General features: G+C 43.5%; 3 protein-coding genes, 2 long non-coding RNA genes and 1 other non-coding gene across 12 annotated transcripts; 2 read left to right on the forward strand and 4 right to left on the reverse strand.

Annotated features, from left to right (window-relative positions):
* Window positions 1-69: 69 nt before the first annotated feature.
* Window positions 70-3568, reverse strand: LOC129581907 (uncharacterized). 2 transcript variants are annotated; one of them, XM_055473199.1, is made up of 4 exons: window positions 3157-3568; window positions 2595-2684; window positions 1744-2310; window positions 70-1668 (listed from the first exon to the last, which is right to left on the reverse strand). In XM_055473199.1, exons 1-4 carry the CDS (start codon window positions 3419-3421, stop codon window positions 308-310), a joined length of 2283 nt encoding a protein of 760 aa, XP_055329174.1. In that variant the 5' UTR covers window positions 3422-3568; the 3' UTR covers window positions 70-307. The 2 variants fall into 2 exon arrangements, with proteins under 2 accessions (XP_055329174.1, XP_055329173.1); XM_055473198.1 differs by having other exon boundaries at window positions 70-2310.
* Window positions 3569-5027: 1459 nt separating this feature from the next.
* On the reverse strand, window positions 5028-7130 carry LOC129581829 (uncharacterized). 4 transcript variants are annotated; one of them, XR_008689544.1, is made up of 4 exons: window positions 7116-7130; window positions 6936-7017; window positions 5730-6215; window positions 5028-5242 (listed from the first exon to the last, which is right to left on the reverse strand). It is a non-coding gene; the product is annotated as an uncharacterized LOC129581829 (long non-coding RNA). The 4 variants fall into 4 exon arrangements; XR_008689541.1 differs by having other exon boundaries at window positions 6757-7017; XR_008689543.1 differs by lacking the exons at window positions 6936-7017; window positions 7116-7130 and adding an exon at window positions 6898-6912.
* LOC129581830 (uncharacterized) lies at window positions 6923-8043 on the forward strand. The gene is made up of 2 exons (XR_008689545.1): window positions 6923-7483; window positions 7633-8043. It is a non-coding gene; the product is annotated as an uncharacterized LOC129581830 (long non-coding RNA).
* Window positions 8044-8497: 454 nt separating this feature from the next.
* Window positions 8498-10199, reverse strand: LOC129581831 (uncharacterized). Its single transcript, XM_055473091.1, has 4 exons — window positions 9996-10199; window positions 9649-9906; window positions 8887-9017; window positions 8498-8802 (listed from the first exon to the last, which is right to left on the reverse strand). Exons 2-4 carry the CDS (start codon window positions 9862-9864, stop codon window positions 8646-8648), a joined length of 504 nt encoding a protein of 167 aa, XP_055329066.1. The 5' UTR covers window positions 9865-9906; window positions 9996-10199; the 3' UTR covers window positions 8498-8645.
* Window positions 10200-10630: 431 nt separating this feature from the next.
* Window positions 10631-10702, reverse strand: Trnad-guc (transfer RNA aspartic acid (anticodon GUC)). Its single transcript has one exon. It is a non-coding gene; the product is annotated as a tRNA-Asp (tRNA).
* Window positions 10703-11293: 591 nt separating this feature from the next.
* On the forward strand, window positions 11294-14679 carry LOC129581844 (U11/U12 small nuclear ribonucleoprotein 25 kDa protein-like). Of its 3 annotated transcripts, none has more exons than XR_008689551.1 (6): window positions 11294-11604; window positions 11934-12051; window positions 12331-12427; window positions 12540-12614; window positions 12837-13772; window positions 13830-14678. XR_008689551.1 is itself a non-coding variant. In XM_055473109.1 (5 exons), exons 1-5 carry the CDS (start codon window positions 11515-11517, stop codon window positions 12949-12951), a joined length of 495 nt encoding a protein of 164 aa, XP_055329084.1. In that variant the 5' UTR covers window positions 11294-11514; the 3' UTR covers window positions 12952-14679. The 3 variants fall into 3 exon arrangements, 1 of the variants encoding a protein (XP_055329084.1); XR_008689549.1 differs by having other exon boundaries at window positions 13836-14678; XM_055473109.1 differs by having other exon boundaries at window positions 12837-14679.
* Window positions 14680-15341: the final 662 nt, after the last annotated feature.

Consider the following 15341-nt stretch of genomic DNA (forward strand, 5'->3'; position numbering starts at 1 on the left):
TGCATCTCAGTGTTCGGTTATTATGCCCAGTTGAGCAAACGAACACTATTCCATAATACATCTTCACGATCAGTTTTTCGTCTTATTATTCGGTAATAATTGGACATTATTGACGTCGAACTGTTCTGATTATGACCGTTTTTGACCTCCCTTCCGTTACGTACACAACACTACTGTAGCTCGGTGTCAACTGCTGCAGTCGAATCCATTTTCACGCAAAATAAATTAAATAAAGGTACATTATACTAGAACACTCAACAGTACAAAATGAGCAATGAGGTACAAATAGATAAATAATTTCCGGTAATTAAACTGCCGTTCCCAGCGCCCACATAGTTTGCGGATTGCGGGTGTCCATCGGATTGTAATACGCCCGACTGAACGGGTACTGATACGCAAACCACATTCCACTATTCCCGCTGCTGGTACTGGAACCGGAACCACTACTGGAGCCGCTACTTCCGCCGTAAGAGCTCCCACCATACGACGAGCTACCGCCGTAGGACGATGAACCGTATGAGCTACCATACGCCATCGTGGTCATCATCATAGGCGTGGTGGTGGGGGGAGGCGGCGGCGGCGGGGTGGTAGTGGGAGGAGGTGGTGGGGGGCCAGCCGTGGTAGTCGGTGGTGGAGGCGGCGGTGGGGTAGTGGTGGTTGGAGGGGGTGGCGGCATCGTGGTGGTCGGAGGCGGTGGTGGCACTGTCGTGGTAGGAGGCATGGTCATGGGGGGAGCCATAGTCATGGGCGGGGCCATTGTGGGTCCGCTCGGATAGGAGCCGTAGGAAGAGGACGGTGATGCCACATAGCCACTTCCGCTGCCGTAAGAAGCCGGCGAGCTGCCGTAAGCGCTCTGCATAGGAGCGGTAGCCACTGGAGACGGCGCTGAGGGGCTGCCGTACGAGCTAGGGGAAGGGGAGGGCGATGACCCGTAGGAACTCGGTGGTGACGGTGATGGAGTCGGTGAGGAATAGCTTGCCGGTGGAGACGAGCCATACGAGGTGGACGGCGGGGAGGGAGCCGGCGGTGTCGGCGACGAATAGCTTGCGGGCGGCGATGATCCGTACGAAGCTGGAGGTGATGGTGCTGGTGGGGTTGGAGACGAATAGCTGGCCGGCGGGGATGACCCATAGGAAGTTGATGGTGGCGACGGAGCGGGAGGGGTCGGGGAAGAGTAACTGGCCGGTGGAGAGGATCCATAAGAGCTGGTCGGCGGTGACGGCGCCGGGGGTGTGGGCGACCCATAAGACGTCGACGGGGGAGCCGGCGCAGGAGGCGAGGGAGACGGAGACGAGTAACTAGCCGGTGGCGATGAACCATAAGAAGTCGACGGAGGAGATGGCGCCGGCGGCGTTGGGGAGGAGTAACTAGCAGGTGGGGATGACCCGTAAGAAGAGGAAGGCGGAGAGGGCGCCGGGGGTGTCGGTGATGAATAGCTCGCCGGTGGGGAGGATCCGTAGGATGTTGACGGGGGAGAAGGTGCTGGTGGTGTTGGAGCCGGTGGCGAGGATCCATACGAACTAGGAGGGGACGGGGATGGGGGAGTGGGAGAAGATCCGTACGAGCTAGGTGGTGATGGCATGGGTGCCGGAGGTGTCGGAGAAGAATAACTGGCCGGTGGTGACGAGCCGTACGATGTGCTAGGTGGAGATGGCATTGGAGCCGGAGGTGTCGGGGAAGAATAGGTGGCCGGAGGTGACGAGCCGTACGATGTCGAAGGTGGAGATGGCATTGGTGCCGGAGGTGTCGGGGAAGAATAGGTGGCCGGTGGCGATGGTGAAGGAGGTGTCGGGGACGAATAGCTAGCCGGCGGTGAGGATCCATACGATGTCGAAGGTGGAGATGGCATTGGAGCCGGAGGTGTCGGGGACGAATAGCTAGCCGGCGGTGAGGATCCATACGATGTCGAAGGTGGAGATGGCATTGGAGCCGGAGGTGTCGGGGAAGAATAACTGGCTGGAGGTGACGAGCCGTACGGTGTGCTAGGTGGTGATGGCATTGGTGCCGGAGGTGTCGGGGAAGAATAACTGGCTGGTGGCGATGAGCCATAGGACGTCGAAGGTGGGGACGGCGCCGGTGGTGTCGGTGACGAATAGCTGGCAGGGGGTGACGATCCGTACGAGCTGGATGGCGGTGATGGTGAAGGTGGAACTGGGGTCGGTGATGAATACGAAGCCGGGGGCGATGAGCCGTAGGAAGATGGTTGAGAGGTTATAGGAGCCGGTGGAGACGGCGCCGAATAACTCGAGGGAGTTGGTGTTGGGGACGGTGAGCCATACGAACTCTGCATTGGTGCGGACGGTACCGGGCCTAGTTCGAGATATATTCATATTAATGGAAATCTGATTTAGCAGATTAAACGAATTTAATTTGCACTGGCTATACTGTTCCAATTTTCGGTCCTAACTACTTCCGCTAAACCCGCCATTGATATACATAATTTATTTGCATGTGCAGCGTCCTTTCTTTCTAGTTCATTGTATGGTTTTATCTTTTATGCACTTTCACATGAGAATGGCGCTGATAACGTTCGTATAGACGCTATACGATTTGCACTAGTTAATTTTAATGAACAAATTGCAATTTTGCCGTACTTGACGGTGAACTTCCGTACGAAGCCGGTGGCGTTGGTGATGATCCATACGAACTGGGAACTGGACTGGGAGAAGGCGGCGAGGAGTAGCCTATTATTCGTGAATGCTTCTTACATAGTGCAGCAATAGACACTACTACTTTTAAGTCGAAACTGCTTGAAGGTCATTAATATTTGGTAGCACATTTTGCAACTATCAACAAGTAGATCTACTTACTGGGATCTTCTAAATAAAGCTAATCAGTTCAAACGGTGAAGCGAGAAGTGGATTTGCCTTATGACCTTATGTAATACAGAGAAGTATTTGGTGACCTTTCAAGTATATAGGAAAATAGGTGATGCGTATGCAAATAATTACAGCAAACGATAATATTAATACGATAAGAGCAGCAGCAGTTCGGTATTATAATGTACGGTTGTAGTTCGTTTCGGTATTATATATTATATGGACGTATACGATTATCTATACATATATACAACATATTTATGTAGCAATGAAGCGTATAATATGTTTAGCCCCTTTCAGTTTCAACAAGCGTTGTTGTGGGATACTTAAAACTTACTCGTCGGTGAGCTTCCGTATGACGATGGCGGAGATGGTGCTGGTGGAGAGGGTGCTGGTGGTGTCGGACTGGATCCGTATGAAGACGGCGATGACCCGTAGGAACTCTGCATGGGTGCCGGGGACATCGGCGACGGTGCCGAATACGAGCTGGAGGGTGGCGAACTGCCATATGCCTGTCGTACCCGACGAATAATAGCACTGTCACTAAAAGGGCATAACAGCAGGGCCAGCCCTATCACGTAGAAATTCCGCGCTTTCGCCATAGTATTGACAATTATGCCAGCATGCGGTGTCGTCGTGTACTCAGATAGTGTGGACAGTGGAATGCACGACCTGAAATGTGCTTTTTAATCAAATCAATGGGCTTTTACCTTGGTTCGTTTTAACAACTTAAAGCAGCCCCGTATTAGCTCAAGGGTTTTGAAGTAATTAGCGGAAGTTCGGATATTAAAATGTTATTAAATGTGCCGCCGTACCATTGCTTAACATGTAGACGTCAGCTCAAGTCCAACGGACGTTCTGCTGTTGTTTTGTTACGCACCATTCGGTGTTACGGTGTCTTATCGCACCAAAATGTCAGTGGTAAATAATATGACTTTTTCCACCTTTTTCTGCCATGTTTTATGACAATATAATTTAATTAGGCCTCTGTTTCGCACTTCCATGCGCCGCATGTGGTGTGCAGCTCGCACTGAATTACCCACTTCGGCTTAACTGGGATCAACACATATGCATGCCGCGCCAGTGATAATAAGCTTTTAATACTTACATAAATATGAAATCACTCAGAAAAACATTCTTTCTTCGTCAACCACAACAAAAGAGCGATCGTTCGGCGGCTGTTCTGGCCAAATGCAGGTAAAACGGCAATGAACACGATGACAGAAGCTTTTCGATAACTTTCCAATGTATCATATTCATACGGTATTACAGCATTCTTCATTCTACTTGGAACCAACCCTGAACTGGCAGATCTTCTACTTCAGTACTCTAGCTAACCATAAGGAAAACTGAAGGTACATCATCAATTAAAAGAATTCAACAATATAGATAAGTATATCAAACATGGGTACACGGGTACAAGTACAACACTTAAGAAGTCCATGTGCCTCTTGGGATCCTCTCGTATTCTGCTTTATATAGTACGAAGCAAACAAACAAATTGTGGGAAACCGGAAGGACGTTCTTGCCGACTCCGCGGACAGCAGCATTTACTACGAAACCATCGCAGGATGTTCTTACGGCCTGCATCGAAACACACGAGTATGCATCGTCAACGTGGCTATGCATCGTTTCAGACACAGCATCATTAATTGCTCGAAAATTGGTTTGATTTGAAAGATTTTAACTTGAATAATATAATATTACAGTACTCCGTACAATAGTCCGCACATATGATAGCAAAGTACGGCCAGCAAGGCAAAAATTGATCTTTACATGTCAATAACAAACGTTGAAGAGTTTGTACCCGAATGCGATTTCTAGTTAAAATGCATAAATTCCGGTACTTGTACAGTCGATCGATCGACATTCGACACATAACTCTTCCTCAATACACTGCTCGGTTTTATAGCTCATACATAGTTCATTGTAAACTGACTTGTTATGCTCATGTATACCGGATATATGAATTTCAAATTATTGTTAACTGTAAGTGTCGCAAAATGTTTCGGCAATACTTAAAAATCAGAAGTTCACTTTAGTATTACCGAACATAATAATCGCATGTAAACGTTCTAAACCCTTTTTATCGTTATCAGTATTCAGTACAGACATATTCACAGGATGACGCACAATTTTTGACTGACAAAGATTGCTAGAACACAAAGCTAGATTGCTAGAAAGATGTTAACTACAGCGTAACATCAACCGATTACCGAACAACACAAGTACAAAACATTTGGCATTAATTTCCGTTATGGAGCACTGTGCAGCAGACTCCACCGCGGTGACAGGCGGGAAGCACGGGATGAGATTTACCGAGCGTGGAATGGATCCGACATCGCTGCAGAATCCGGCTAATTGCCCTTAAGGGTGTTGACGATCTTATCGGTGGTGGATTCTGCACCCGTGGCATGCTTTAACTGCAACAAAATAATACAACTGTAAAGTTGTGCTTATAGCATGCGAAAGCCTGCCATAAACATAATAAACAACCTAATTTACTGACGCAACCTAATAAACATTAAACAATCGCAATATTTACAAATAATCTATAAGGAAAGTCAAATAATCTTATAATCTTATTCATATGGTTGTAAAACTTACAGGAAAGCAATTAACGAATATAATACGTGCGTTGCAATTGCATACAAACGACTGACTAACAAATGAATTATTAGTTAATTAGTGAAGCCTAAACGAAAGCCACCTGTTTGCACGGACAATACCATACCAAAAAGCGAAAAAACTATCCTCGAACGTCAAAAAATATTCGCTTCGTCCATTTGTTAAATCAACTTATCAACATACAAAATCGCGACAACACAGGATAACTTCAAGGTAAAACACAAAAACATGACTATCAGTCTACCAGCCACCTTTCCTATATCGTGATGAAAATGCACTTACTTTATCGATGCCCTCTTTAGCTTTATCGCCTGCTGCTGCTCCAGCATTCTGCAGATCTTTCTTGGCGGATTCCGCGACATCCTTCACTTTATCCTGGGTTCGGTCAGACATGGTTGCGGCTTACGTTAGGAACGAAAAAACTGCGAGAAGACTTAGAGGAAATGCAAACAGTTGAATGTTCACAATCTGGAAAAAGAGATCAAAATTGCTTTGGCCAGAAATGGAGCTAAAGTCAGGATGCTGCGCAGTTAAAAGCACCACGCTGCCGTTTCGGAAATTTCCGCTCCATCCAAATGCTGCTGTTATGGGGCGGAGCCTGCTCATCGGTTACTTTATCATTCTGTACGAGCAACCAGTTTATCGCGCCGGTTTGCGCATAAAATCATGGAATCGTCCGCGGCTGCATAGATCAGATTTGAATTTCCAACATTCGCGGAACATCATTTCAGGTTGTCCATCCTCCGACAATTGTAACTTTCCAGGAAGCTGCAAAAACGTTTCACAAATGTGAACAACCGAAAAGCTACCGGAAGTGGGCCAGGACAAAAACTTCGCAGTTCGCACCATAAATTCCTTAATAACTCTTACGTCTTTATCCACGGAAGGCAGAGCAATAGTTTAGCCGTTACTGTTAGCATACTAGCGTAACTAGCTTTACTTTAATTTACAGTTTAACGAAATTTAGAGCAACAAAATATTTAATTTGCATCCTGCATTTAATTTTCATTACAGTAACTATACGATCTCTCTATCTTTGACACGAGGATTCAAGTTCATCGTCGCTTTTTTTACGTGAAACGCGGTGAGACGCGAGCGTTAGTGCTCGCTATAAAACTAATTAATGTCTGAGGTACTATACAATCATAGAATATAGATATAACGATAAATAAGTGTATACATAATCCTACAGTACAGAGTCTATAGATGAAACAAAAAATAGTTTCTATATATTTTAATTCTAAAAAGTAAATTTGCAGCTACGGTAGTGCCGTACTTTATTCTACTAGAGTACTTCTTTTATTATTACCGTAATTTCGACATGAATGTCGCGCGTGACTGTCAGTGCATCGCATGCAGCTTCTTGCAATTGAAATTTAAACATTACCATTTCCCACTAGTATGTGGAAACGTCCGCCACTATTTAAATACTCTGTGGATCGATAAGTACCATGGCATTTCCGGTGGAACCCAGTTCAACCCACTAACCGTTGATGATGCCGCTTGGAAGTTTGAATGCCGACTGTGCGTCCACATTACGTCTCGATCTGTCCTATGTATCCAGGATTTACTACAGTATAACGAGACTTCGTGCTTACAAATGCGAGCGCAGATTTGAACGTCTACAGTACTTACGCAAACAAAACAAAGCAATAATTAATACTGTACGTTATGGTTTCGAAGTCCAAACTCCAAAGTTTAAAATAGCTGCGGTATATCACTTGTACTACGCTGAAGTAAATAAAGATTGGGAAATGTGCTGTAGTTGCGGTATAAAAGCATGTGCAGTGCAGCCGGTTTGAAATGAACTTCAATCCTTCACTTCAGACTCCTTTGAGTGTCCAAACGCATCTTATATTCGCGCAAACGCCATCTTGTTTTGATTTATCGTTGCTTAAGAAGTAAGACAGTGTTTTTAATAATGTCTGACCGAACCCAGGACAAAGTGAAAAATGCCGCCGAATCCGCAAAAAAGGATGTGCAAAATGCAGGTGCTGCTGTTGCCGGTCGACAAGTGCAAGGAAGGAATAGACAAGGTACAGTATAAATATCTATAGATATACGAGTATAGTTATACAGTACGTATACCGCGCACTTACGTCCTAACCAGTGCCAGTGATATGCAGTTGTACATATCGTATATAATTACATACTATATTAAATTCATTTGTTTTCTAAACTTCAGCTAAAACATGCGACGGGATGTGAATCTACGACAGACAAGATCGTTAATACCTTAAAGGGCAATTAGCTGACCGGAAATGATGCGGAGGACCGGTGTGACATAGCGAAAGGAAGGACGCATCTCTCAAAACTTCCTTATATAATTACTCCTCAAGCCTTACATTAAATTGCACAGTATTCCAGTTTTCACGGAATTGACGGTCATGATTGTTTTGTTTTACTTTTGATGCGGACTCGTACAACCAGATCAGATTTTGATTGGTTGTCATCTTTCTGAATATGTATGTATTTTATGTATGCATTGTATTTTATTTGTACAACAATGCTTAGGATACTTACTTTGTGCAGCCATTGTGGAAAACTAGAAATCCAGCTTGGAATTATGACCACTGATTAAAAGTTCTGTATCAAGCACGAGCTCGTACTTCGTAGTAAAATGCTGATCTAGACGAATGTACCGTACAAATTACACTCATACGGTTGTACCTTTAAAGGTCACACTCTGAACATGATGTTAACCAGCCAGCGCCCAGCGGTGAGCCGCAAATGCATCAGCATAACAGAAATGCATCAGCATAATTATTACGTAAGCCACTGAAACATGTACACCAACTGCAATGATTTTCTCAAGGTTTTAACACTCATTATTAACTTTATAATTCATACTGATCTTCTTTGGTAGACCTGTTCATCGACATCGTACAGTACTCGTACAGTCGTACTCAGCAGTTCTGGAATCCATACGATTGACGAGCACTACTCTAGTGATATTCTCAACATTTTACTCATTTTACAGAAAATACACGCAAATAAAGTCGCAAAGTTAACAGAACAGAATTTTACCTAGATATGCGTGCAACATCGACACAAATGCAGTAGTTTATCCTTGAAATAAATCATGAACAAAATAAAACCATCTAAAACCTATCATGAACACTTGTAACTAACACGGCTGCCCATAGCCATCTGCTTATTACTTGAACACAGAGACGCCCATCGCTTTGATGCAAGAAATTAAATAGTGATAGCAAAATCACCCAGTTCTTCATCAGACGGTAGAATTATGTTCTCTCGGGGTACAAGGTCGGGATCCACTAAAGGCAGGCCGAATTTCTCACGACGATGTAACTCCAGGAAAGCTTCGCGGCAAACCCAGTCCGTATCAGGAAACCTACAAACACGCAAAACGGTATGATTAAATCCTTCCCTCGTTAATATAGCTCCGTCAAAAATCGCAAGTTAGAAGCTGCATTACCTCACTGGGGCGTACATCATAAACCAAGTGGTTCCTATGGTGAAACAGGTAACCACCACAAACATTATAATATTCCACTGCCATCTATCGATGTCCTCGTCGTCATAATCCATTCCACGAGTATACCAATCCTGTGAAGCAGTAACAAAAATAGTTGAAAGATAGGTACTTATTAAACCCAGTAACTCGTTGCGCACCCTACCTAGTTGCATGCGTTTGATCTACCAAACAACGATATGAAAAGAATGTGTTTAATCTTCCAAACAACCATATGAAAAGCAAGCGTTTAATCTTCCAAACAATCATATGAAAAGCATGCGTTTAACCTTCTAAAGAACCATATGAAAAAATAAACAATACTGAATCAGTAATCCAGCAACATTACGAAAGCAACCGCCTGTTGGCATAAAAGGCTAAAAAACGCGATGCGCTCTAAAAAATGAAAAAGCTGCAACCACTATGTACGTTGCAATGGCAATGCAGTAGCCAAAATTCAAATGGCACGAAAATATGCATCGAAAAATTCAAAAATAACACCGATTCTCCACTGCAAAAATTAAAAATCGTTGAGGGGACGGGACCATCGATGTGTGCATGTTTAGACATTCTAACAATTTTTGGCGAATTATTTGTTACAAGAGAAGTCATCAAAACAACATGCAAAAAGCAAACCCCTGATTGATAGCAAAGCGTCATACATTTCGTGAGTTTCTAAACTTAATTCCAGCCAAAATCCCCATTTGCTGGGCACATCAGACATACCTTTCGCTGCTCATAATTTGTATCCACACCACCTCCTGGTTTAGTAACTGAGCAATCATCGGGCAAAGCCAGTCCTCCAACCGCGGCATCCTTTTTCTTTTCCGTAGTAGCAATGAACCTGATGCATGGAGTAATAGTCGCTCGGAGCGGTCTACGGAGATGTACCCGCTGCTGCAAACATTGTGCGAGAACCCGTCTGCAGAGAAATGATGCCATTCTTGTCCGACGTCACCGGGCACGGACCACGTTGCAATCAACCTACGGTAAGCCAGCTTATCAATTCACATACTCTCCTGCTCAGACCCTAAACGCGTTATTAATCGAAAGATCTGAAAATGGAAACTCACGAGGGACACTTCAGTTTTTGCTCAACCCACGCAGCACGAATCGGAATGGCAGGGAATGCCAAGTAACTTGGCCCAAGTTAATCCGAAATCATAGCAGTCTCCAATCACCGTAAAACACTGGAAAACATTCAGAAGACCAGCAGACCAACGAATCTTGCGAGCACCATACTAATAGCTCCCAAAAGAAAGGACTTTAACAAGAAATTAGAAATAGTAATTTAACTAATTTTTATGACTTTGGTTATCTTCTCAATTTTTTTCGCCAAAATGATTATGTTCAGGATTGCGATGGCTTGCTGCTTGCATGGCCAATGCATGCGCCTGGATTTCAACTAAATTTGTTAACGGGGTCTAGAGCGCTTTGCGCCACAATTCGGCTTAGCGTACGGGCACACTCCAACTAAAATTTGCGGTGGATTTAAATCTCCTGTAATTCGCCCTTCTTACTCGTATACAGTATTTTATTTTATTACGAATCCAGCTCGCACCTCCAAATCACAGGAAATTTCGCTTCAGACTCTGAAGTGAAAGGGAGAAAGGCGAGATTGTGTTGTTGCTTTCGCAAAAATGGGAAAAAAGAAGATAGGCTGTTTTTATTCTTAAGCTTAAAACGTGAACCCAAAAAAATAAAAAGTCTCCCAGTCGGGGAATCGAACCCCGGTCTTCCACGTGACAGGCGGAGATACTCACCACTATACTAACTGGGATTGTTCACAAACTGTACGCATTTAATATCCGTTGAACTTGCATTTATAGAAGGTACTTACAATTAGCTGCTCTAGTAGCTAGCAACGAAGAACTTATGTTAAGAACTCCGTACGCAGCAACATCCGTGCGAGCTGGACCAGCGGCGGCAAAGGCCGAACAGGATAAGGCAACTTAGGTAAGTACCAGAAGTTCAGAACATCACCCAGGACTACCTTTTCAGTGCTTTTTGCTTCGAAACGCTAGGACCAAATGGACCGAAAGCTGCCCGCCTGCTTACGGAAGTGGGGCAAGAAACCGGAAAGGCACGAGCACTGGAATATTTGCGCCAGCGCATCAGCATAGAAATCCAGCGCGGGAACGCGGCCTTGGTTCAGAAAACAGCTCCACCGGGAGCAAATTTAGATAAGTTTTTCATTGTTCTTAGGCCTCCCGAGCCTGTTTTCTGCCGGCTAGCTGCGTTGTTTGGCCATCGGCCGTTCTGACTGACTGCATGGCAGGAAGTCTACTTACCGCCTCAGGATGCCGTATCCGTGAATAAAAATTACAGTAAGTATTGTAAGGTACTACATGCACAACAAAAACAACAACACTTGTGATATTTGTGACATTTTGCTCCCAAAAATCTTTCAAAAATCAGACCTTGCTTATTGATTTTTAAAGCAAGCTGCTTTTCGGGCAGGTTTCGAGCCCACTCACCCTTGCAGTGTTCTGAGATGTTCTGACTATTATGTTCTGACATGAGCTAAAACTTGTAGGTGACGTTTTGTTACGAATAATTTGTTACTTCCATAGGCTGTTTCTGTGGAAGCCGATGGGGGAACGGAAAAGATCGAGGTACCCTTCCTTTCCCGATGAGTATCTCACAGGATTAGAACAACGTTTACAGCTGCTCTTGGAAGAAGTAAGGACAGTGTTGTAAAACCCGTTAGTTAGCATGTAGGTTTTGCCAATTTGACAGATGGTACGCACTGGTGTTTTCAGACTTCAGAGTCTGCAGACTGTGTTTTAAAACATTTTTGGAATTTGAGTCTTGAGAGACTAATTAATACTGGAACTATGTATGACCGCTGGTCGCTGAAATAGTTCATTAGCTGAATAAGAGTTATTACGGTCTTAATAGGAGGATTTTCTTGCTGTACTTGTATGCAAAACAGTAGAAGCGCTGCTGCCAACTTGACAAGTGGCAACGATTAGATTATGAAAACTGCGAAAACTTCCTTTTTTCTGCAGACTCCGGTCTTAGCAGATGTTGCAAAATTTGATACGGAAGAGCTTAAAGATATCGTGTTGCGGGAATCTGGGAAGGGAATTCTGATTATATTGCATCGAGAATCGGAGGGTTCTGTCGGTACGAGATGTTCTAACAACAAGTTTTGTGTAAGCTTATAAGCAGCAAGTACTTGCAGTAAGATATAGAAATGAGCACAACTTGCATGTTTGTCGAAGTAATTACAGATGTGACATGTCTACTTGTTGGCGTTAATAAGTTTTCGAGACATGCATATTTGATATTACAACATGGTACAGTGCCAGTTGGCAGAGGATTGACTTGTTCTCCAGGAACAGCAATTGTGGAGCGCTGGACTTTTGATCCTTTATTAAGTGGGGTTTATGTTACTTTTTTCAGAAATTGTAATCCCAAGGAATTCATCAGTGAATGAATTAAAAAAGGCAGTCGGACGGAAGCTAAATCTTCTCAATGCAAAGCAGCGACGCATAAACTGGTAAAATGAGGTTTTTTCATTATGCGGGCTTTGTTTTTACTTCGCAGGGTCACTACGGTAGAAGTATAGCTAGCTGTAAGTCGTGCAAGTTTTTGACGCTTTGTTTTTGCAGGAAATACATCTGGCAAAAGCACAATTTGGCGTTTGGTAATCAACAGCTTACCAACGATTTGACCACCTTAGAAGAGTGAGCTTGTAGAGCGATAAATACTTTACAGACAGTTCTCATTGTGCACCATTTACTTAACTTTGGTTTATTTACTTATCCCAGCTTATTTTGATAAAGAAACATTATAAGGCATGGTTTTTGGTTGACTTTTTGTTATTTTGTATGGGTATGGTACCGTATGTAAATTTTTCGCAATGTGTTTCTTGCTGTTGTTCTTATTCTTTGTAACGTATTATTTAGGTACGACTTGGAAAACAGTTCGGTGGTGACCTTTGTTAGAAAACCAAGAAAAAGAAAGCCGAAAAAGGCGGGAAAGCGAAAAAATGAGGAAAATGTGAGATCAGATTTCCAATAACGCCTGAGTTATTGCAGTGTTCGATATGCATACGGCATAGTCGTGATTTGGGACGGAATGATCTTTTTAAAAATTTTTTTAATGTATCGAATCTGCTACCCTAGCTAGAGCTATATATGCAATGCATTTGCGAGCTGGAAGAACCTTTTGCTTAAAGTTATACGTGTACTCAAAGCTGGATTTGAATTCACGGCTTGACTGAGAGTTGAGTTGAATTAAAAAGTAAATGTTACTAAAAATTTGAGTAATTGGTGCTTACCGTTTGCAGATATTAGGCGATTAATGATTGAGATGATTGCGGTAATTATTTATAGCGAAACATTCGAGGATGTCCAGAATTTCTGATAATTATAGCTGAATTTGAATCATATTCGTTTTTAAATTGAAATGCTGGTGCAGGGGAATATTGACAGAATTAGAATGTCAGGAAATATATGTAGGACTGTACGCATTGCAAATATTTCTTGCAGTGGCAGTTAAGCTAGCGCTACATAGCGCTAGCTTAACTATACACTAATAATGTACCAGCGCCTGGGAAGATTGACAGGAGCAAGGGCAAGATGCCCGCGCTGTCCATCGACCTTATATCGTGATGGCTATCCCATAATAACGACTGATGTAATGTTTGCGTACAATCATCCGCAGCTGGTTTGTTGAATAGGCCTGATTAATTATGAACCAGCATTTTATTTATCTTTACACGCATCGGTCAAAATGGAATGCCTTCTCCGGAAACAATTACGATGCCGCCGCAACCACGGTGCTGTGCGGTCAACAGCTGTACAATCTGCCGTCGTTCCTATGGCGCAGCGTCTGACTGCGTAAATACCTCATATTAATCTACGATATTCCGAACTATAGTGTAACATTCATGTCAGGGACAGATTGTGCAAAGGATCTATTCAGCTGGACACAGCGGGAACCGGGAGTGTGATGCAATAGATATATCAGCCGCTGCGGTCGTGAGTTCGAGCAAATGACCATTGACATGCCGGCCAACAATGGCTGAACCACTTGGACGCGAACAGGGAATTCATCGGTCAATAGCGGAGTCAGAAAAGCATACGTATTTTGCTGCGGTGCAATTATGGCCAATGTGTCATCGAGTGGCAGATGATTCAGATGGACGTAATAAACGAAGAAAAGGCTTTGACTGGTTAATTTATTAAAATAGCGTCAGTTTTCTTTACCAAGTGGCACTTGAGCCTCGAGAGGAGAACGGCCATGGCACTTTCATACGCGGGAGCAGTTTGTGGCTCGAGTAAGCAGAGCTGTCCTGTTTTTTTACTCGATTATTTCCGGTGTTGTGTTTATGGTGCGTTCTTGAACGGACTAGTAGCAATGCGCTAATTGAGTTTGACCGTTCCACTGGGGCGACCAGCGTAAAGAAACTAATAAGACGACGTAACTGTTATGTTCTCAAGAACAGCAACATTTTACTGGGTTATTTAACACTGTGTCAATATACGCCATCAAAAGACATATTCATTTGTAACTCTGTCTCTTTTCCCACAAGTTGTCGCAGCTGAAGAATACGACGAACGTAATCAAATCGTTCCCTTATTATGTAACAGTCTGAATAACGCTTCCGGACTAAGTTGAGGACAAAGCCTAATTGCGGTTAAAATACGTAGACGCTGCACTTGAAATCTACTTCGTGTGAAAGTTTTGGGATTCCATTATTTTCGTGACTGGAATATGTGGGACGTCGAGTTGGGACACTTACGAGTTTATATGTACGATGCAACATGGATTACTGTACTTACATGATTACGATGATTAGAATAGTCAAACCATTAATTCTGCAATTAGAAATTTTGATCTCCTTTCATGGCGTAGAAATTTTGACATACAGTACAGTACTTGCACTTCTGTTGTACGATCGAGGCGCACCTTGACAAAAGAATTTTTAATAATATTGAATTAATGATATTATTATGACAATTAAAACTACTTACCTACTTCTACCGTACGAGTATGGCTGTTTTGGGAAAATGCTGTGACGTACGATCGGTCAGGGTCAGGGAGCTCTGGATTTTCGTCTGTTACTAACGCGTGTACGTACGGAGCTAGCGTCAGAAGGGCAGTAGATACCGCGTAGTACCGGAATTGCCGTAAAAACTCTTTAAATGCACATTGCACAGGTTGTACTGTGTTTTCACTGTATTGCCAAGCTAAAGTGCTAAACCAATGTCTTCGCCTCCCGTGGAAAAATCCCATAATGTACCGCGGATCCACTGACCAGCATCTTTACCCTAATTTAAATTTTAGGGCTAGTGCCACTGTGTCACTTTTGTATTTAAACGCCCTGCAAACATCACGAATTTTTAGATTTAGTGACTTACCATACTGCGCCTTCATCATCGACCTTAAAGATTTTCCGACTTAAA

Source organism: Paramacrobiotus metropolitanus, unplaced genomic scaffold (assembly GCF_019649055.1).
Source record: "Paramacrobiotus metropolitanus isolate TYO unplaced genomic scaffold, Prichtersi_v1.0 Parri_scaffold0000006, whole genome shotgun sequence".
NCBI classification, from domain to species: Eukaryota; Metazoa; Tardigrada; class Eutardigrada; order Parachela; family Macrobiotidae; genus Paramacrobiotus; species Paramacrobiotus metropolitanus.

Bases quoted from the DNA above. Each gene is read 5' to 3' on its own strand.
- LOC129581844 (XM_055473109.1), top strand. From the start codon at position 11,515: ATGGGGGAACGGAAAAGATCGAGGTACCCTTCCTTTCCCGATGAGTAT. The intron at 12,052-12,330 runs GTACGAGATGTT...TACTTTTTTCAG, and splicing joins AGAATCGGAGGGTTCTGTCG to AAATTGTAATCCCAAGGAAT. The intron at 12,615-12,836 runs GTGAGCTTGTAG...CGTATTATTTAG, and splicing joins GATTTGACCACCTTAGAAGA to GTACGACTTGGAAAACAGTT.
- LOC129581907 (XM_055473198.1), bottom strand. From the start codon at position 3,421: ATGGCGAAAGCGCGGAATTTCTACGTGATAGGGCTGGCCCTGCTGTTA. The intron at 2,685-3,156 runs GTAAGTTTTAAG...CACGAATAATAG, and splicing joins ATACGGAAGCTCACCGACGA to GCTACTCCTCGCCGCCTTCT. The intron at 2,311-2,594 runs GTACGGCAAAAT...ATCTCGAACTAG, and splicing joins GTACGGAAGTTCACCGTCAA to GCCCGGTACCGTCCGCACCA.
- LOC129581831 (XM_055473091.1), bottom strand. From the start codon at position 9,864: ATGGCATCATTTCTCTGCAGACGGGTTCTCGCACAATGTTTGCAGCAG. The intron at 9,018-9,648 runs GTATGTCTGATG...ACTGCTTCACAG, and splicing joins CAAATTATGAGCAGCGAAAG to GATTGGTATACTCGTGGAAT. The intron at 8,803-8,886 runs GTAATGCAGCTT...GCGTGTTTGTAG, and splicing joins ATGATGTACGCCCCAGTGAG to GTTTCCTGATACGGACTGGG.